General features: G+C 38.7%; 1 protein-coding gene across 5 annotated transcripts in view; it reads right to left on the reverse strand.

Moving 5' to 3' along the window:
- N4bp2 (NEDD4 binding protein 2) overlaps positions 1-18,634 on the reverse strand; it is a 60,987-nt gene extending 42,353 nt beyond the window's left edge. For 3 of the 5 annotated variants that reach the window (XR_008722759.1, XM_055629255.1, XM_055629254.1), the window contains exons 1-5: positions 18,557-18,634; positions 11,060-11,128; positions 8,729-9,079; positions 4,118-5,279; positions 1,663-1,787 (exon numbers count right to left, since the gene is read on the reverse strand). Coding sequence is in view for 4 of the 5 variants with exons in the window: in XM_055629255.1 (XP_055485230.1) it covers positions 1,663-1,787; positions 4,118-5,279; positions 8,729-8,957 (1,516 nt within the window). In the remaining variant the exon portion in view is untranslated. Of the gene's footprint in view, positions 1-1,662; positions 1,788-4,117; positions 5,280-6,895; positions 6,987-8,728; positions 9,080-11,059; positions 11,129-18,556 lie in introns of those variants that run through there. The other 2 variants (XM_055629256.1, XM_055629257.1) reach the window with 2 other exon arrangements.
- Between the last annotated feature and the right edge of the window lie 3,749 nt (positions 18,635-22,383).

Here is a 22,383-nt window from a genome sequence, read left to right on the forward strand (position 1 = left end):
TACCTGTCCTGCTTTAGATTTCACTACCTTTTAATTCTTTAAGTGGCAGAAAAAAAAAAATGAATCTAACCAAGATCCCTAGACTTTATCAGTGGAAAGTTCCAGGATGTCTAGAGCTACACAGCAGAGAGATCCTGCCTCAAATAATAACAATAATATTAATTATTATCTTCATTTCACAGTTGCTACAACTGTGAAACTTTTACACATTATTGGACCACAAAATCTCACTTTGTTGTTGGTGGTGCTAGTGGCAAGTGTGAGTGTGTCGAAAGATGCGTATGTGGTCTGTGGAGGATGCAGGTGGGTGTGCAGGGACGCATCCAGGCACTCACAGGGAAGCCAGAGCAAGACTTTGGGTGTCCTCCTCTACTGTTCTTACTAACTCGAGAGAGATTGCCTCACACATTTCAGTCGGGGAGGGGCTCAACCAAGTTTAGAAGGAAGGAAGAAGGAAGGGATGGGGGAGGAAAGAAATGAAGAAGGGAAGGAAGATGGATGCTGGAACCAATCTAAGAAAGATCAGCATTTAACAAGGCAAGTTCCACCTCAGAAATGGGAACAGGGAGGATGAAGAAAAAGGACAGAAGTTTAAAACCAGCCTGGCCTCTTAGCAAGACTCTGTCCTGAATCAAAGGATAATGACACAAAGAGAAGTGAGGAAGAAAGACGACAGGACAGAGAGAAGGGAAATGAGACGAGAGGAGAAGGAGGAAGAAAAAAACTAAACACTGTCATAGAACATTCCAATCCTCTTACAAAAATTACCTTTAAAAATGTTTTATTACTTTATGGAAGGGGATAAAGAGAGGGAGCTCTCTCTCTCTCTCTCTCTCTCTCTCTCTCTCTCTGAGGGGGATTCGAGTGAATGTGAGGTGGTCAACATCAAATGTCTTTTTTGTTGTTTTTGTTTGAACTAGGATCTCACTATGCGGCCCTGGCTGCCCTGGAGCTCTCTATGTAGACTAAGCTAGACTCAAACTCACAGAGATCAACCTGCTTCTGCCTCCCAGTGCTAGTGCTGGGATTAACAGCATGTGCTACCTTGCCTGACTTAGGTGTTTTCCTTAACAGCCCTACCTTACTTTTGAGGCAGGGTCTCTCAATAAACCTAGAACTGACCAATTTGGCTACACTGCTGGCCAATAAAACCCAGGGACCTTCCTTGTCTCTGTCCCCTCGGAACTAAGATCATAAACACACACTGCCATGTCTGATTTTTTATGTGGGTACTGGGTATTGGACATATGGCCCTGTGCCCCAAAATTTAACTTTTAATTCTCACGTCTTACTGTGTAGCATAAGAATTACGATTTTGGGGTTTTTTTTGTTTTTGTTTTTTAATGAAACATGGTATCTATATAGTCCTGGCTGTGATGGACCTCTCTCAGAAGATTAGGCTAACCTCGAACCAGACTGAATATGCCAATCTCTGCTTCCTGAGTACTGGGATTATCCTGGCTTTTTTTTAATTACACATTCTTAAGGGCTAGGATTAGTTATAGCTCGGTGGCAGCACACTCATGTGGCATGTATAAGTACCACAAAATATAAGTAAACTAAGTTCTTTAAAGTGCTATGTCTCTCAACAAACAAATACTAAAGAAAGCTTTCTCTCTATACAACTGTTAATGTCACGCAGACCCTCACAGCTGTTCTCACCTCGATTCTGGTTCCACTCGTGGGCTTCTCCCAAGTACTTCACATCAAATTGGTATTGTCCATTTATATAGAAATAATCATCAGTACTAAGAATGACCCCACTTGGGTTATCCTCTTGCAAAGTCCTATGAATAACAAAAGGAATAATTTTTTTTCCAAAGTTCTCTCTTCTTTTGTAGTCATAATTCAAGTAAAAATTCAAGTAATAGTATTTAAAGGAGCAATAAAATTCAAACTGAAAATTCTCTAAGCAAAAAGTTCAACTCTTCAAAAAAAAAAAAAAAACTAATCCAAAATAAGTCTATACTGCTTTACACAAATTATTCAGAAATATGATATTTTGTTTTACGGAAAGTCTCATGCAGCCAAGGATAGAGTGTATCCTCAGTCTTCCAGTCTTCAATCTCAAGTGCAGAGATTACAGACATGACCACCATCCCTGGTGCTCTTTTCCTTTTAAACATGCATATATCTGAGCTATCTTTAAAGAAAATTATAAGCACAGGCTGGTAAGATGGTTAATGCACAAGTGTATTTGTCATGCAAGCATTGAATGCTTAGATCCCCAGGACCTATGTAAAAATACTGCATGGGTATGGCAGCCCACCAGTAATTCCAGTGCTTGAAAGATAGACAGGAGACTACAAATTTGTATATATCTTTTAAAAGATATCCATTCATGACCTTTCCAATAAATCAAAAAACCTTGTTTTTACATAAGATTTTCCTCATGTCACAAGGTAATTTAATGTCATGGACCATACTCTCTGAGAAAACTCAGCTCGAGTTTATATTACCTCATGTATTTTTATCAAAAATATAACTCCTATTTTGTGGCAAAAACTTCTGTTCCCCCTCTCAAAACTGCATTTGACTTTTAACTTTAAGGCCCCTGAAACCTAGCTCTAAAAATCTACTACCTTTTAAAATCTATTACCTTTTAAAGCACTGCTTTCATTCCCACTAATTTCACAATCACAACTGCTGTAATGTAAATTATTTTATGTTGCTATTACTGGGGCTAGAGATGTAGCTCAGCTGGTAGAATGCTATTCTACCATGCACAGGGTCCTGGGTTTGATCCCCATTTCCACATAATGATGGCACACATCTGTAATCCCAGCATTTGAGGGTTTATAGGCAGGAGATACAAAAATGCATGACCTTGGTTGCATTGTGAGTTTGAGAACAGATTGGCATACAAGACCTTCTATCTCAAAACAGACAAGACACACACACACACACACACACAGCTAAATCAAAATGAAAAGCCTATGGCAAATAAATACATCTTAAAATTTAATTGCCACGGCCTCTGGAGAGAAACTAAGGCAGCAAATATTCTCAAAGAATATCCTTGAAGCCATCCATAATCACAAGGATACTTCTGACCCTGATTCTCTCCTCCCACATCAAAGCACTAACAATCTACTTGGCATGAAAACACACGCAAGAGAACTGCATTTTTCAACAAAGCTTTGGGCCAGGAGTAACAGTACACACCTTTAGTGCCCACATTCTGGAAGCAGGAAGAACTGCCAGCCTGGTCTATAAAGTAAGATCCAGGCTAGCCAGGTTACACAGAGAGACCATGTCTCAAAACATCAAAAATAAATAGTCTGCAATCCCTGAGTTCTGTAATTACTACTATTCACCTCTCTTCCTTACAATCATGTTTCCTTTGTTTTCTGTGGTTTGAGGCAAGATTTCTCTGTGTAGCCCTGGCTGTCCTGGAACTTGTTCTGTTCCAGGTTGGTCTTGAACCCTAAGATCTGCCTCTCTCTACCTTCCCAGTGCTGGTACTAAAGACATACATGCCCAATTTAAAATCATGCTTCTAAAAGCACTATTTAACAACATCCTATAATCCTCAATTTCTAGTCATCAGTGGAATTCATGTATTCACTACTTTCTTTTCCTGAATTCTAAAATCAACTGTGGATCTTTTGTTTTGATTTTTCTTATTTTTTAAGTCTGGTTTCTTTTCACATTCCATAAAAAAGTTAAACTCATGTTTCTCCTAATCAAATTAGCTCTCATACACAGAAAAGTATTTCAGAGTCTCAGTATCTTGAAACTGTATTTTTTTTCTTCTGTCAAAGATATCTGAGAAAAAGATTTCAATAAAAACTTTTAAAGAGGGGGCTGGAGAGATGGCTCAGTGGAGAAGAGCACTCACTGACTGCTCCTCCAGAGGTTCTGAGTTCAATTCTTAGCAACTACATGGTGGCTCACAACTATCAATACTGGAATCTGGTATGCTCTTCTGGCATGCAGGTACAAATGCAAATAAAATATTTTATTTTCTCTAAAATAACTTTTAGAGAAAAGAGTATTATCTTAAAAGAAAAAAATCGTAAAAAAAATATACTTAAAGGTGTTCCGTATAGTCACATTAGCTGTACAAATCCATGCACTCTACTTTCTAAAAAATGCCAATGAAACGTCTTCCTACCTTGCCAGAAAGGATTTCCCTGAGCCCGGCAGCCCTCTGAGAAGAACAAGAACTAAGCCAACGTAAGACGTGGTCTTCTTCCTGGCAGGCTGAGATGCTGGGGCCTCCTGCACCTGATAAGCACTTGTTCCCTCACTGCTTCTCCATACTTTTGTTGGAGAAGTGTGGGAGATGATAGAGGGCGGAAACGTGTAGTTGACAGGTCTCCAGTGTGCAGCTGTGGTTACAACAGGTGCTACAAAGCCATGGTTTCCTTGAAAGAGGTCAAAAGCAGGAATCATTGGGTTCCAAATTGGTGGAGGTGGTGGGGGAGGGAGGAGTAAAGGGAGAGGGGTAAGAACTGGGCAGTAATTCATATCCTTCCCCTTGGGTGGCAGTTCAGGATGCTTGTGTGGCTTGAAACTGAACCCTTCAGAGGGTACAAAAACGTCAGGTACAGAAGCAGATTTCTGATCCCCATCTGTACCTGGTAAATTAGGCCCTGAATTGTGCAGAGGAAGATTTACAGGAACCTGAGGTTCACTGGTACCCAAATCTACAAGGGCTTGAGAATGCTGTACACTAGGACACTCGGATTCTAAAGGATCTTTCTGCCTTTGGCTGAAACTGCCACAACCCGCAACGGAGTCACTTGTTGGAGTTACAGAGCTGCTGGGAGGAGACTCTTCGGGGCAGCTGCCTTCCGATGCCAGTGTGCCACCCTTAGTAATACTTTCAGGTTCATTCAAAACTGAACGTGAAATCAGTGGGCTTGAACCTAGAGAAGAAGCAGGATTCTTGAGAATTTCACTGTTTGAGCCCGTATTTTGTATGGAAGGAATAGAAGTCATACCACTTGAATCTGAATTCATAAAGGTAGAAGGGTCATTAAAACTATTAGCATCTTGCAAAGGCAAAAATGAATATACTTGGTCATCGGGAGAAGAGTTCAATTTCTCAAAAGCATTCTGTATTAAGGAATCCAAGTCTTCAGTTAGCTGCATATCCAAAAATGAATCCAGTTTTGAATCTTCACTCTCCGCTTCAGGAGGACTCGTCTCCATCACTGCACTCCCTGACACACCTGGCTTGTTCTCACAAGCAACAGAACTTTGTGAAGATGATTCTTCCATCTTGGCATCAGTAGCAGATAATTCTAATAGGCAATCCATGGCATTTTCAACTGTACGAGAACAATAACAGTAACAACAACAACAAAAGTCTATAGGCATTGAAAATATATCAGAATACCAGTCATCTTTGAAAAATTAACACTACTCTAACACATCAAGATCTTCATTAGAGAAGGGTCTACGATGGAGCCACGGGACGGTGCTCTTTCCAATTGTAATAAAATAAATATTAGTCATTTGTAAAGATTCTCAGGTCAGTTGATCCACTCAACAGCTATTTATCTATTGAATGTCCTAAACTTATTTTACACAGTCCACGCTATGTATTTAACATAAATAATACATGAATCAGAAATACTTCATACGAAAATGAAGACAAAATTTTAATACAAAAGAGTCTATAAAGTTTAAACTAAATGCATTAAAATATAATTACATCATAGTATAAATCAAATAACGTATACTCTTTAATAATGTACAAATGCTATTAGTACTAGAAGAGTAAGGAAAGATTTCACATAAAGTAATGTATCATCTGGCACTTAAAAGATTAAAAATCAAATTGCCAAACAGGATAAAAGTTAAAGCTAAGCTTGAGAATACAAAATTGCCTTTGGTCCCAGCACTTGAGAGGCAAAAGCACGTAAATCTCTGTGAGTTCAAAGCCAGCTTTGCTATATAGTAAGATCCAGAGCTATATGGTGAGACCCTTTTTCAAGAAAAAAGAAAGGAAGGAAGGAAAAAAGAAATTATAAAACCTGTTTAAAGAAAGCTGGTTGGAGAGTTAGCTCATAGGGATCTGTGCAATGGATAAAGAAGGAAGAAAAAACTGGAGGAGACTGAGTGAAATTGAGAGGGATCCAGTATGTCACACTTTGTTTTCTAAGGGAATGTAAAGGAGATACCAGTCACAGCACTGGGCTTGGGGCATTATATAGATCACCTCACTGAATCCTAAATAATACTATAATATCTATCATCCTAGAAAACAGAAAAGAAAATGAAGCTCAAAAAAGTATACAAAGTGAACCCAAGACACACAGTGACAGAGCCAGGGCTGGCATGGCTGCCTTCAATGCTGAGCCACTAAGTTTTCAAACATGCAAGAGGCGAGAGCTAGGGAGGTTGCTCAGTGCAGAGAGCCTGGCTAGCATGCTTGAGGCCTGGGATTGACAAAAGGCACAAGAAAAGAAAGTAATTTTTAAGTATTTAAAATTTGAAAGCCTTTTTTAAATTTTTATTTGTTTTCTAGTGTTTTGTCTTAAGGAAGATAAATACGGAGGGTGGGGGGAGGAAGCACAGCACTGTAGGACACAGCTCTGTTCCAGTGTCAAAACACCATAATTTAAATATCTATTAGCATGGCTGCAGAGATGGCTTAGCAGTTAAGACCACTGGCTGCTCTTCAGAGATCCTGAGTTCAAGTCCCAAAAACCACATGAAGGCTTACAACCATCTATAATGGGGGGTCTGATGCCCTCTTCTGGCGTGCAGATATATATGCAGGCGGAGCACTCATAGATTAAATACATAAATAAATAAAATTTTAAAAAAGAATAAAATTAATTAAATATCTACTTGCTTGATAGGATACTTCAAACAAGTTAGCTAACTTCCCTAAGCTAACTTTTTTTTTCTGTAATATGGGGATAATAAAAGTACCTACCTCATAGATTGTTGTGAGGATTAAATGAGATAATCCATGAAAAGTGCTGTGTACAAGAACTGGCACCTAGTAAGCACCCAGTTAATGTTGCCTTAAGAGAGAGAGAAAAAAAAGAGGATTGGAGGGGCAAGCCTAGCAGAGCAGTCAGTTAAGAGTACAGAGCACAACTACAAAGGCAAGAAACCCTAAATGCTGACACAGGGTACAGGGAAAAAAGTAAAAAGAAGAAGAAGAAAGAAGAAAGAAGAAAGAAGAAAGGAAGAAGAAAGGAAGAAGAAAGGAAGAAGGAAGAAGGAAGAAGGAGAAGAAGGAGGAGGAGGAGGAGGAGGAGGAGGAGGAGGAGGAGGAGGAGGAGGAAAGCCTACATGGTAGAAAACCAAAAAAGCGGTGTACAGTAAAACACCAAAACACGAAGGTAATTATCACTAGAAAGAAATATTAAACGGGTTGTTAGAAAAAATTAAAACTATGACACAAAAACAACCTTAAATATTAAATAATTTATAAATATGAGAAAAACTCAAACATTAAAAAATGTTCAAAATTATTCTTTATTTTAAAAAGTTGAGAAAAAGTACAATTTTATTGCTATTAAAATCTTATTTATTCACAATTCTGAGATAGTTATGTGGTACTACAAACTAGCATACTTCCCTGGTAGGTAATTTATTGGTGTATTTTCAAGTTCAGACAAACTATTCTTAATTTGTGCTGCAGGAAGGAAAGCTTTGGGACTAAGAAGAAAAGAAGAAGAAAAAAAAGGCTACTTCCTCTGAAATGTTCTTTGTAATAATGTTATACATGATAAACTTAGATAGAAATAAATAAATTAGAATACAACTCACTGGAGCACTAGAAAACCACCAAAGAGAAACAGCTAAAGCTTGTTATAAAGAGAAATGTGCAAAAGCAGTGAAAACGTTTCCACTGTATTAAGTTTTAAAAAGCAGAATATATGCTTTTTTAGTGCCATCAATGTTATTATTCAAACTACTCATAACATCAAGTATTTACAAAGAAGGTCTACAGAAGATCCTGAAAAAGAGAAATAAGTTTGTTAGGACATATGACTATAATTAACCACTATTTTAAACATGTATGTTCAATAAATATAATCTAAAGACAAAATCAAGAAATAAGTATATGGGTCACTTACAGCACGCCACTGCTGTTGCTCTCAGCACCCAGTGCAGTACTGAAACTTGGGTTTGTGCAAATCATGACAGGATGAAATGCTCACATCGCAGCTCACACAATGACTGAGACTGTAAATTTACCAGGCTTTACCAAGATCTTCAAATCCAGAATGATTTTAGCTTATAAAAACTATAACCAAAGACTATATTAACCTGGCAATAATCTGTCCAGAAAACAACATTTTTTTGCCTGCAAACATACTTCTAAAACTTTTATTACAGGCTATTTATAGCATATTATACCAAACTCTTTACCAAAATCAACAACAAAATAAACCTTCAATCCAACCCAAAAAAGTCCTGTCCTGTAAGATACATACTATTATTTTTCATTAACAAGTTAGAAAAACGAACTTAAAGATGTCAACAACACCAACCTGTCCAGAGGAGATAAGAGAATAAAATGTGAACTATATTTATATTCAAGCATCCTACATCTATAACCGAACATTTCTTTATGGTAGAAACCATCTTTATTTTTTATATCCCTAGTGATACCAACCGTACCTTTGTCTATGGGAGATACTTAACTATGATAATCAAAATAAGAATATCGTTTTCTGCATCGCTATTCACCGTGGCACAGAACATGAGGACTTCTTATAAGATGCAAAAATTCAAACTAAACTTTTCTCACCTTTAAAATCACATTCAGAAAGCATCAAATACACTACATCAGGATCCAGAGCAGAAAACATCTCTGAGATACTGGTGAAGAGTTCTTCCTGATCAATTTTTTCCCCGCACGCGGAAGGAAGAGTAGTAGTTGGGTCCTCATGACTAGCAACATGGGATACGACAATTTCCTGAGCGTTTGCAGTCTTCCGCAAAGTACTGCCCCCAACATTTTTCCTTTTCCTTGGCATTCTGACTTCCAAAACTAAAATACTTCCCTTTTTAAAAAAATTTAAAGATTTTTGATATTTAAATCATAATTCAAAAGAAAAATTGTATTTAAAAAATCTTGCAAATCCAGCAGTAATAGGACCTAAAATAGAAAGCAGGTAAAAATACTCAGACTACATAAGTATATTTCCACTTATAAAGTGGAGTGACATCTCTGTGTAACTCTAAGACAGTACCATCAACTCTGGCAGCATATCCAAAAACAAATCAGTATCTCCAAAACACTCAAGTTTTGTCAGGATTGAACATGTTAAAAATTAAAATAACAACATAGCATAACATATTTCAAAATAGTAAATGTACTGTTTTATAGAATTATTTAATTTTTTAAACATAAAAGGACCTATAAACATCAGAATGTCTATGAAACACCTATACTCATATATCTAATAGGCATCATAAACTTAACATGTCCAAGTCTGAGCTTCTGACCACTCCCTTCAAACCTGTTCTGGTAATTCCCATCTCAGTTAATATAATAATCCTTGCTCCTCAAGCATGTGGTAAGACAATTTGGCAATGAAGTTCCTAAAGGGCAGACAGAGCAGTATGATTGCTCTTCATCCCCTCCACTGCCATTACCCTTAGATTTAATTATCATAGCCTTTCTACTAGGTCACACTCACAGACTAAGCAATCACTTCCACTCTTCAGGCAGCGACAGCTAATCCATTAGCCTGGATGATAACTCCCTTCTGCCAAACTGTCCCCTAACTTCCCATCTCACTCAGGATAAAGAGAGAGCCTTTAAAATAGCCTGTCATCCAGACAACTGCCATTCTGGTACTGTCTTCCTCTGATCATTCCCTTGTTCTTGCCACTTAAAGCACATTTAGCCTTCCAGCTTTTCTGCTCTTCTTCAAATGTTTCAGTCATGCTCCCACTTGAAACCCTTTACACTTTGCTCCCTCTACCTACTTTTCTACCAGGTCTATAAAATTATTTTCTCACTACCATATTAGTATTCAAATTATTTTGACCACATTGTTAATTCATTACAGCAAAACTTTTATTTATTTATTTTTTTCCTGAGACATGGTCTCCTGTAGCCAAGTGACCTTGAACTTCCTATGTATCCAAGAGTAACTCAGAACTTCTGATCCTCCCACTTGCACCCTGTTTTATAATGCTGGGGTCATTATGCTAGGCAAGCACTCTACTAACTTAGCTGTATCTTCACTCTTTTCAAAAAGCATACTTCGTTTTCTATTTGGGTTTTCTTTGTGTTTTTTAATCTTTGGCATGTTATTCTTTTACTGTGCTTATTTATCTATATGTCTACTATCCATATCTACTAGGATGGAAGTCCCACAAGGGCAGAAACTTACAGATCTGGAATAGGCCACAGTATCCTTGCTTTTGTTTGTCTAATAAACATCTCAAATCTCTAAAATTAATTATTAGCCTGGTGTGGTAGCACACACCTTTAATCCCAGCACTTGGGAAGGCAAGGGAAGGTGGAGCTCTGTGAATTCGAGCCCAGCCTGGTCTACAAAGTGAGTCCAGGACAGCCAGAGCAACACAGAGAAACCCTGTCTTGAAAAACAAAAACAGCAACAATAATAATAATAACATAAATTATCTCTTAAAATATCTGAAATTAAATGTCTTGATATTTCCCCCCAAAATCTACCCTAAGCACTTGATCTGATGACCATCAATCTTGTACCTACATTCTTACCCCCTAACTTGTTTCCACTGCACCCCAACCCCTGTAGTCAATTTTCAACAATTCAGCCACAGTAATCTTTACAAAACCAAGTTAGAGTGGACCTGAGTCTTCTCTAAGCTCTTAAGTACTTTTCCAGGTCATTCAGAGTAAAAGCTAAAGTTCATGCACTAGCCTGCCTCCTTGCCAGCTCTTGATGTATTCTTCCCACAGATACTGGCACTGATAATTCTCACTCTAAAATTTTTGTTTTCTTTCCAAGTGTCATATTCAAGCATTTCTTCCCTGATTATCCAATTCAAAGTCCAATATCCCACTCCCTTTGTCCTCATCTCCCCTTTCTAGCTAACCACTCATTGAGCTTAACATCTTTTAACATACTATAAAATTTACCTTTTAATTAAATTTGTGTCATAGCTCCCTCCACCTTCCAGTAATATGACAGCCATCAGCCACATGTGCCTAAATTTAAATTAATTAAAATTTTAAAATTACTTTTTTATATATTATATCAGATATAATTAGAAATTAGAGAAAAGATTATCAGAAAAGGAAAAAAAAAAGAGGTCATAATAAGGACCAAGTCATCAGGAAAAAAAAAAAATAACACCAAATGTCTATGCATCAAAAACTACAGACGGAAAAAACAGAACTAAAAGAAAAAGTAAATAAACTTCACTATAGTCAAGATCTCAGTACTACACTATCAGCAATTTGTAGGACTAGACAAAATTCCAAGAATACAGAACTCAACAATTAAGGAAGGATTTAGTCTACATTTATGGAACACTCCTCTCCATAGCGGCAGAACAGACACACTTTCAAACGCACACAGAAGTTTACCATGATAAACCCATGTGAGTAAGAAATCTTAAGGAGCCTCGAAGAATTGAAACATACAAAGTATGTTCTGCAAGCAGAGAGGCAAACTAGAAATGTGACAGAAAGACAAAAGGAAAATCTTCAAACACATGGAATCTGAGCAATAACTGAGTCACAGGTTAAAAGAGCAACTCTTGGGGCTTGGAAAACAGATCAATCTGCAAAATGCTTGGGCACCACAGCCTAAAGAGCTGGATTACGTCTCTAGAACATATAAAATGATAGGCATATGCAGTTTCTTATAATCCCAGAGCAGGGAAGGAAAGAGAGGGGAAGACCCGGGAGCTCACTGGCCAGCCAGCCAAGCCATGACAATGAAACCTGCACAGACACTAAATTTTAAATTCTGTGAGTATCTCACTAATGAAACATATTAAAATAACAGATAAGCTACACTTTCCACCACTGTGACAAAATACTTGAAAAAAGGACTTAAGAGAGGAATTATCTACTTCAGTACTGGTTTCAGGATTCTGTCATATGGCTCCTGCTATGGCCCTAAGATGAGGAAGATCGTGAGGGCGCTCACCTGTTCAAGATCGATACATGGATGGACTAGTGACTGGGAGGTGCTAGAAACTTGGAGGTAGAAAACATGTTTGAAGTAGAAGTAGGTCACTGTCACTGTGACACAGAGTCTGTCTTGTCCTGGTCCTTCCTGACTCCCTGTCTGACGCCACCACTCCAGGGAGGAAACTACTTTGCTCCCCAGATGCTCCCATGATGTTCTGCCCTACCACAGCAGGGCACAGAAGCAAAGGGGCCAAGACAGAAACCTCTGAAACAAAGGGCTGAATAAATCTTTCCTCCCTAAAATTGCTTATAATGCAAGTTTGGGGTTCTCTAAAATCTATGTTTTCAAAGAAATATGTTTTTGTTTTAATCCCAAGTATGGGATACTAGTTTGGGCTTTAGTTTGTCCATAGCTGATAACTGTCTCTCGAGCGGGGCATAGTCACTGCCTGCTGGTAACAGCCTGCCTCGCGCAGCATGAAGAGGGGTGTAGTCTAGAGCTCTGAGGACATAAATATGAGAGCCTAGAAAGAGAAAATGTGACTGCAGTAGTGGCACGTGGCAAGTGGCAGTTTGGAGAGACCAGAGGTGATGGTATGGTGGCGTGGAGATAGACAGAGAGGCTTGGAGGAGACTGCTTGCTGAGTCTGCTACTGATGGAGACTGGTATGGCCCTAAAAGAATCCATCAACCCTAAACAGCAGGGAGGAGTAAAGGGGTCTGCAACCCCTCTCCCCACTAACCTTCTCTCTCCTACTTAGGGTGGGGGGTTGGAAGAAGGAGGCTTTAAGGAACCCCAAATAAAATAGAGTTTAAAAAACAAGTGCTACAACTGTTTTCTGCCGAGCTTGCTCAGAGATACACAGTATTCAATAAACACCCAAGCCAGGCATGTATAAAATTTCAGCTAAGGACAATTTCCAGTTGCTGAACCCAAACACAAAAGAGCAATTTTGTTGATGTTGTTTCTCAGACAATGTCTCCCTCTGTAGGCTTCCACCTAGCAATAGTGTTGCTTCACCTGCAGAGTGCTCAGGTTGGCAGCTGGTTCCTCCCATCAGCTGGACTCCCTTTTCCTGTTACACTTACGCACTTTGCAAAGTGTGCTAGTTCTAAATTCAAAGTACATCTTTGATAGCCAGCACAATGGCACAAGCCTTTAATCCCAGGACTCTGGGAGGCAGATGCATGTGGATCTCTGTGAGTTTGAGGCCACTTTGGTCTACATCGTGAGTTCCAGGACAGCCAAAGCTACAGGGTGAGACTCTATCTCGAAAAAATATCAAAAGAAAAAAATTGGTAATCCACCCAATTCTCATTACCTCCACCTGGATTAAATATAGCATCCTCTTTCACCTGGACATACTTTTAAGTGTGTGGGCTCTTTATTAAAATATAATATACATTATAATAAAATTCATTATTTTGCACAGTGGTTCTTAACCTTCCTAATGCTTTGATCCTTTAGTGTAATTCCTCATGTTGTAGTGACCTCCCATTCTTAAAATTATTTTTGTTGCTACCTTATAAATGTAAATTTGCTACTGTTATGAATCAGAATGTAAATATGTGTTTTCTCATGGTCTTAGGCAACCCCTGTAAAAGGGTCATTCAACCCCCAAAGGAGTCTCAATCCATAAGGTGAGAACCATTTATTTAGCGGTATTTTTCTTTTTCTTTATTTATATTTATGTGTGGATGTATTTATGTTTGGTTGTCTACATGTGTATTACATACGTGCAGTGCCCTCAGAAGCCTGAAGAGGGTCTCAGAACTCCTCAAACTAGAGTTGCAGGTGGTTGTAAGCTGCCCAGTATGGGTGCTGAGAACCAAACCCAGGTCCTCTTCAAGAGCAGCAAGTGCTTATAACTGCTGAGCTACCTCACCAGACCCTTTTTCCTTCTCTTCTTCTTCCTCCTCCTCTTCCATTTTTTTATACTAATTATTTTGGTTTTTAGTGTTTGTGTTATAAAGGATCAAACACAGGACCTCATCTATGCTAGGCAAATGCTCTACCACTCAATGAAACTCCCCTGGTCAAAAAAAACAAAACAAAACAAAACAAAAAAATCACCATTTTGCAGTACACAAGTCAGAGGTTTTTCAGTATATTTACAGAACTATACAACTATCAACACAATCTAATCCTCATCCATGAGCACTCAGTCCCCATTCCCCACCCTTTCACCCCTGGCAACCATAAATCTCTGTTGCTGTAGACTGCCTATTCAGACACTGTGTAAATGGAACCATGCAATTATGCCTTTTTATCCCTAACTTTGCTTTGTTTCACTTAACATGTTCAAAGTTCACCTAAGTTGTAGCCTGTGACAGCACTTCCTTTACTTTGTTACTGAGCATCAGGCTATGGTACAAATAACACAGCTTATTTAACAACTTTTCAGGGTTTCTCTGTGTAGCCTTGGCTGTCCTGGACTTGCTTTGTAGATAGGGCTGGCCTCAAACTCACAGCAACCCACCTGCCTCTGCCTCCCTGAGTGCTAGGGTTAAAACTGCACCACCTGTGCCCTGCTTGAATATTTGCTTTTTTAACTATAATAATCTTACTCTAAGCATTCTTTTTAAATGTTTATTTTATTTTACATGCACGAGTATTTTGCCTACATGCATGTACGTGCATCAAATGTGAGCACTGCCCCAGGAGACCATAGAGAGTACTGGATCCCTTGGAACTAGAATTACCAGCAATTATGAGTCGTCATGTGAGTACTTGGAATTGATCTTGAGTTCTCTGGAAGAACAGCCAAGGCCATCTACAGAGCTATCTCTCCAGCACTATTCTTGACATTCCTGAAAGAGTTTTAGGTATATACATGCCTTCATATTTCTCAAGGTGGAATTCTAAATCATATGGTAACTGTTTATCCCTTGGAGGAACCACCAGTCTATTTTCCTTAAGGTGTGTCAGTATGATTCCCACTCGCAACGTACAAGGGCTCCAATTTCACTACACTCTCACCAACACCTATTATTGCCCTTCTTTTTAACTATGGTGATTTTATTCTTTATCCAGCCTGGTTACTTAGTTTTGATTTTCATTTCCCTAAGGTTCAATGAGGCCAAGGTTATATGTACATTGCCATATATCTTCTTTGAAGAAATGTCTATTTGCATTACTTGCTCCTTTTAAAATTGAAATACTTTTATTGCCAAGTAGAAACAGGACTACTCACTCTACTCAGTAAAAGAGCATTTCAGACAGTGTGGGGTCTGAAGAATGGCCCCCACAGGCTCTTATATTTGAATACTCAGTCACCAAGCAACAACAGAACAATGACTAAGAGAGAGAGTCGCTAAAACTCTGTTTTGAGCTGAAGTGGGAAGGTGTAGCTATAGTCCAGGTTACTGTGGACAAAAAGCATAAAGACTGCTCAAGTACAGAAAGAATTTCAAGACCAGAAGGGGAACACAGCAAGAAAATATATTAAGTAAAAAAATTTAAATGCTTTGGATCATGTGTGTGTACTTGGGTGTGTGTATGCGTGTCTGTGTGTTACCAGGGGTTTATCCTAGGGCCTCACACATGCTAAGCAAGTGCTCTACCTTTGAGCTACATTTTCATGCTCCTTTTTACTTTTATTTCGAGAAAGAGAATCATTAATTTCCCAAGCTGGTCCTAAATGCAGTCAAAGTAGAAAGTGGCCTGAACTTCCAATGCTCCTGCTTCAGCCTCCCAAACTGCTAGAGACCTGACCTTAGGTAATACTTAAAGGAGTTAAAACAGAAAAGACACAAGTTAAAAATAACCCATATAAACCAGGCGCAGTGGTACATGCCTGTAATCCCAGCACTTAGGGAGGCAAAGGCAGGAGGATCTGAGTTCAAGACCAGCGTGGTCTACAAAGTGAGTCCAGGACAGAGAAACCCTGCCTCAAACAAACAAACACAACTATATAGCCACCCAAACAGCATGGCATTAGGATGAGAATATAAAGAGCAAAGGACTGTAAAACTATGTTCTATATGTTACTTTGTTATGTACTACTTTTACATTTTCCAAATATAATATAATATATGCATTTTTCAGAATAGGGGTAAAAGTTATTATCTCATACAAAAGCAAATCATAACTTTCCTATATACTTCCGCGGCTTACAAACTATCTCTTTTTCTTCTTTATGTCCAGATATATAGGAAATCATCATGTAAGAAGATTGAGTGAAAAGCCACACAATGTTCAATACAGTTGAGAAATTCTGGTGTACAAAAACACAGCTCAACATCTCAATTACCTACCGGTTTTATCTTATGTATCTAATTTACATCAGTCTCATTTTTTGTACAATAAGTGATTTATATTTAACTCATTTACCATCTAATCTGGTGTCTTCCTTTTTCCACATTCAGAACATTTTTGGTTTCTTGTTTAGTTTTTTTGTTGTTGTTTTGGTTTGGTTTTGGTTTTTTGTTTTGGGTTTTGATTTTTTTCAAGATAGGGTTTCTCTATGTAGTCTTGGCCTGTGTAGGACTTGCTTTGTAGACTAGGCTGGCCTCAAACTCACAGACACCTGCCTGCCTCTGCATCCCTGAATGCTAAGATTAGTGGCATGCAACACCCCATCTGGCATGAGAGCCTCTTAAAGACATGAGTTTAAGCAAGTTACAGTTTCTTCACATACAGGCCTGTCTTAAATAAAGAGAATATATTTTAAAGATACAAAAAATAAGGACAGGCAAGGTTTGGTGTACTATGGAAAAAATGTGATAAAAATTGGATCAAATAAACAAGTATTAATAATATATAAACATAAATTTCATATATGTGTCTCCAAAACTTCTATCTTAATATTCAATTTTAATCAGATAATCTTTGTTTGCCACAAGGTCTCACTGTGTAGGTTAGCCTCAAACTTACTCTGTAGACTAAGCTGGCCTTGAACTTGCATCATCCTATGTCAGACTCCCATATGTCCCTTTTAAAAAATGGTTTTAAAGAGCTAAAGTACTAGAACTCAGGATGTAGGGCAATTGATACAGTCCTTATGTAACATACATAAAACCTAGGGTTAGATGCCTAGAGCTACATAAAACTGGGTGTGGTGGTATATGCCTATACTCCCAGAATCAGAAGTTCACAGGGCATGCTGACACATACCCTTAATCCCAGCATTCAGAAGGCAGAGGCAGGCAGAGAGCTCTGTGAGTTCAAGGCCAGCCTGGTCTACATAGTGAGTTCCACATCAGGCTACCCTGCCTCAATAAATAAATAAATAAATAAACAAACAAACCTTGCCCCCCCCAAAAGAACAAATACAATGTTTCTTATATTTTGTGTTATGAGCTTAGCCTTATCTTTCTTTAATATTAAGTCACCTAAAAGATGATTTCAAGCATGCTATATGACATGTACCTGCAATAGAATCCCAGGACTCAAAAGGAACTGAGGCAGGAGGATTGTGATCTCAAATCCAACCTGGGCTACCTAGAAAATCCTTTCTAAAAAATAAATACATGTATCATATGATAAAGATAAGTAGATACTAAAAGTCTCATGGAGATACCAAGGGTAAGTCACCAAAATAGACAACATTTATAGAAAATAAAACCAATTATCTTTAACATGCACCTGTGTATCACAAAAACTTCAACAGTTGATAACTGAAGACACCCTGAATATCAGTAGAAAACAGAATGGTTAAATTATGGCAGCAGTACCCTGTAAGTATCACGCAACAAACAAAAATAATAAGGTATTCTGGAGAAAGCGGTGCTCTGAGACAGCCTGTGAAGGTAAAGCCAGTTGCTGAGCAGCATGTAGCTCTTGTTCTAGTAACAGACAGAAGGTGAACTTCTCTACAATCTACAGAAGGTGAACTCCTCCAACATTTCTACGGTCCTTATTTACTGCAATAACTTGCTTATTTCAGGACCTTCCATTGGTAGTTCACTAACGTGTATTTTCTGTAATATATTTAAACATGTTTTATACACAATTCGTCTTAGAACAACACACAGTGCCAACATTGCTCTGCTTCACCTTGAACACTGACAGGGACTGTGGACCACACGACACAGAGCACTATGCTCCCAACAGCCCTTGGACAGAACCTGGAGACAGTGACCGACAGAGTATCCACTCAAAAAGTAACTTTCAGTTTCATCCGTAGATGTTCACCTCCTTCACCTGCCCGTTTTTTGAGAACATGGATCACGACCTAAAACCCTTAACATGATTCCACAAATAAAGCAAACCCATTAAAAAGATGCATAGATGACTAACAACATGTAAAATATGGAAGATCAAGGAGTGAAATTTTAGGGTTAGAGTCATTAAATGGGAAGGCTAGGTCACCAATACATTAAGCTGTCAAAGTCAATGCTCCCATTGAACACAGGCTCTTCCACATACTATGTTAACAAAAATCTCTGAAACCTGCTTTCTCATGATTTTTCTTTTAATCCCTCAAACATGTAAATAAAATTTGAAATCCTATGTGTAAAATATTCATCCCCTATGATTTTAGTAGTACTTACTATCTGGCTGAAATTGACAATACTCTTGTGCTTAGGAAAGCCACAGATGACATCTGCAACTCCAGATTTTTTTAGTCTTCTTACTAAAAAAATAATAAAATGTAATGTTAAATATACTTTTAAAGCACATTTATATCAAATTACAATCTTTTTGGGTGGGGGGACAGGAAATCTCACTATGTAGCCCTGAAACTTACTCTGTTGACTAGGCTAGCCTAGAACTCACAGAGCTCCACCTGCCTCTACCTCTCAAGTGCTGGGATTAAAGGCATATGTGTGCCACCATGCCCAGAATTCAAACTATAACTTTAAATGAATAAAAATACAAAATAGATCAAACATTTAGGAGTACATGATATTGTTAGCAGAAAGCCATAGAAAACAGAAAGACTTCATTTGACAATGGAAGTGACTACTAAACTTTGAAAATTATTTTTATAAAGGGCCAGAACTAAACATTTATTCTAAATAAAATACTATCACAGAGTACCCATAATGAAAGCAAAGATCAGTCAGTGATTCACACTGCTTGTTTGAGTTTGATGTGGGCTATAGACTACTCCTTAGACCATGTAATGGTCTTGATTACCCTTTCCCCATGCCGCGTCCACAGCCTTGTGTTTCCTTCTCTGGCTCCTTTCTAGCCTAGCTCTAGGTTTCCACAGTCCAACCTGCACCCATGCCTATCCATGACTGGCAGAGCTGTTGTCTTTCCATCAGTCAAGAGACTGAAAACAAAGTGAGAACAAATCAAAGTTGTTGTTGTTGTTTGTTTGTTTTTTTTAATGTGTGGCATTTTTAACTTCAAAAAGTTACTTTTGCTTTTAGGTTCTTTTTTATGTGTATGAGTATTTTTCCTACATGACTGTCCACCACAAGCAGGCCTAGTGCCTACAGAGGCCAGAAGAGGGCATAAGAGCACCTAAAGCTGGAGTTACAAATTCTTGTGAGTTGCTTTGCGGGTGCTGTAAACAGAACACAGATCCTCTGCGAGAGTAGCAAGTGTTCTTAGCCACTGAACCATTTCTTCAGACTATTTTTAATCTCATTTTTTTTTGTTTCACAAATAAATGATATAAATAAAAAAAAATCACTAACCAATACTGAAAATCATTATTAAGTGAAATGTAGATAGAACTGGCCTTGTATAGCCAGGTGTAATTCAAGCACAGAGAAGGCTAAGGCAGTATCAGAAGCCTGAGACCAACCTGGGCTTCCTAGCAAGTTTGAGGCCAGACTGGGCTATATGGTGAGACTCAATCTCAAACTTCCATCCAAAAAAAGGGAGAAGTGTAAAAACGACACAGTAAGTTTTACATTAAGTACTATTTACCATAACATTATTTCAAATGGCTTAGGTAGTGTTTCCCTAGCATGTACAAGGTCTAAGTTTGATCACCAGTGCCACAACACTAAAAAAGAAACTTATAGGGAATGTTAGAGCTTGAATAGAAAATATCCCCAACAGGTTCCTATGTTGAAGGGTTGGTCCCCAGATGATGCTATTCTGGGAGGTGGTGGGACCTTTAGGAGGCAGTGCCTGGCGGAAGAAGGCAGGTCACTGAAGGCATGTCATATGAAGGGTACCTTGCCTCTAGACCCTCTCTATCTTTCTGCCGCCTGGTTGACTGTGTTCTGCCCGGAACTACAATCACCATGATGCCATGCCTCACCTCAGGCCCACAGCAACTGGGCCAGCTGAAACCTTGGAAACCATGAGCCAAATAGAATAAATGCTTGCTTCCCTACTCAGAACAGTCCTTTGGAAGCCAGATGTGATGCTGCCCGGCACTCAGATGCAGAAGCAAGAGGATCACTACCAAATTTGAAGCCAAACTGCTCAAAATAGAGGCCCAGGCAAGCCAGGGCAGCATAGCAAGACCCTGTCTCAAGAAAATGTATCTATTAAAGGAAAGCTCCTCAGCAGAAAAAAATAATAGCTGCTGCTTCAAGAGTGCCAGCCCACTCCCTTCATCTCATCGCATAAGGCACTGTGTGACCTCATATCACAAGATGAAGTATGAGTATGATCCTTCAATAGTCTTTTTTTTTATGTGTATGTGTGTTTTTCTTGTATGTATGTCTGTGTACTATATGCACGTCTAGTGCGCACAGAAGCCCAAAGAGGGCAGGCACTGGAGTTACAGATGATTATGAGCCGGGTCCTCCAGAAAAGCAGCCAATGCTCTTAACTACTAAGCCATCTCTCCAGTCCCAACAGTATAACTTGAGAGACCACATTCATATGACCTTTATTACAGTATATTGTTTAGAACTGCTCTACCATTTTCTATTCTATTATTCACTATTGTGTGCTTCTTGTACTGTGTCTAATTCATGAATTACAATTTAACATAAGTACTTATATACAGAGGGGGGAAAACATGCTAGGAGGTAGTCTACCATAAAACCAGACCTCCAGCCCAAGTCCCCTTTTCTTGAACAATATGTATTATTTCTACATGGATACCTGTACTTCTATTTCAACTCAGGTTGTTTGTTTTTATTTTTAGTAGTTTTTATTTTTAGTTTTTATATTTAGTGGTATATATAGAAATATGTGCTATGTAGCATATTTCTAATTAGTTACTTATTTTTGTTCCCTGCCCTCTCCCCCTCTGACAATGTTTTACATAGTTCAGACTGGCCTAAAACTTGCTATGTAGCAAAGATGATCTTCCTGCCTCTGCCTCCCAAGTTCTGGAAGGGATTCCATGTGCATGTCATAATGCCCCGTCTCCAGTTAAGATTCCTAACTTACTACACATCTAAGACCATCTCAAAGTTAGTTTCACAATGCATTTACTCCTCTGCACTCACTAACATGTAAATTTCATAATACTTCCACCATTCCCAGTGGCTCAAGCCATGTATTTAGCAAAAATATTCCTTGATTCTTTACTTCCATTGACTGTGATCCTCTCTGACGCCATATTTAACCTTACCTTCTCTCATACAGTGCACCCTTCTTTCCACCACCTTTCTATCTTCACCTTCAAACCACAACTCTAACCTCTGTCTTTCTCCTTTCCTTCTTTTATTTCATGTGCCCTATGATGCATGTACATGGGCAAGAGCATGCCATTCTGTGCATGTGGGGGTCAGAAGACAACTTAAACAGCAATCCATTCTCTCTGCCCGCCACAGAAGATCTGGTACTGAACTCAGGTCATCAGATTTGGCAGCAAGTGCCTTTACCCCTAAATCATCTTACTGGCGTCTCTCTTCTCATTCATTCATTATTTAGTCCCTAATTAGATCATGAACGCAGGCATAATTTATATGCACCAGAACAACAGTGGAGTGCTTTGTACGTGGAGGTTTTTAGTAAATATGGAGTGAGGAAAAAGATAAACATAGTACACACAGGGACTGGCACTATCTGCAGTTCCCAGCTTCCACTTAGGATCTTAGACTGTATTTCCAGTGGACGCTGAGGGCTACTCCACTGGCTTCTCTGTAGCCAGCACTTGACGTCTCACTCAGACTGCTTCTCTTCTGCTCACTTGTTTCACGTCACTATTCCTCCTGGGTCCTGTCACATCACTAGCCTTTTGTTCCACTCACTTTTTCTAGCTTCCTCCAAGTTCAACAGCTATAACTGGTTCTATTAAGGAATTCTCTCCAAAACTCAAGATAGTTAACTGCCTGACACACATAGCCACACGCCTATTCCATGGGTACTTCAATGTAAAAAAAAAAAAAAAAAAAAATCTTCCATGACTCTATGGCTTTCAATATCAAGGTCCACTTCCTTGGTAATGCATTCAAGGACTTCCATGACCTGTCCCTCACCTTAACAGTATCCTCCTCTTATACTTCACACA

Source organism: Psammomys obesus, unplaced genomic scaffold (genome assembly GCF_907164565.1).
Source record: "Psammomys obesus unplaced genomic scaffold, mPsaObe1.curated_primary_1811, whole genome shotgun sequence".
Classification (NCBI taxonomy): Eukaryota; Metazoa; Chordata; class Mammalia; order Rodentia; family Muridae; genus Psammomys; species Psammomys obesus.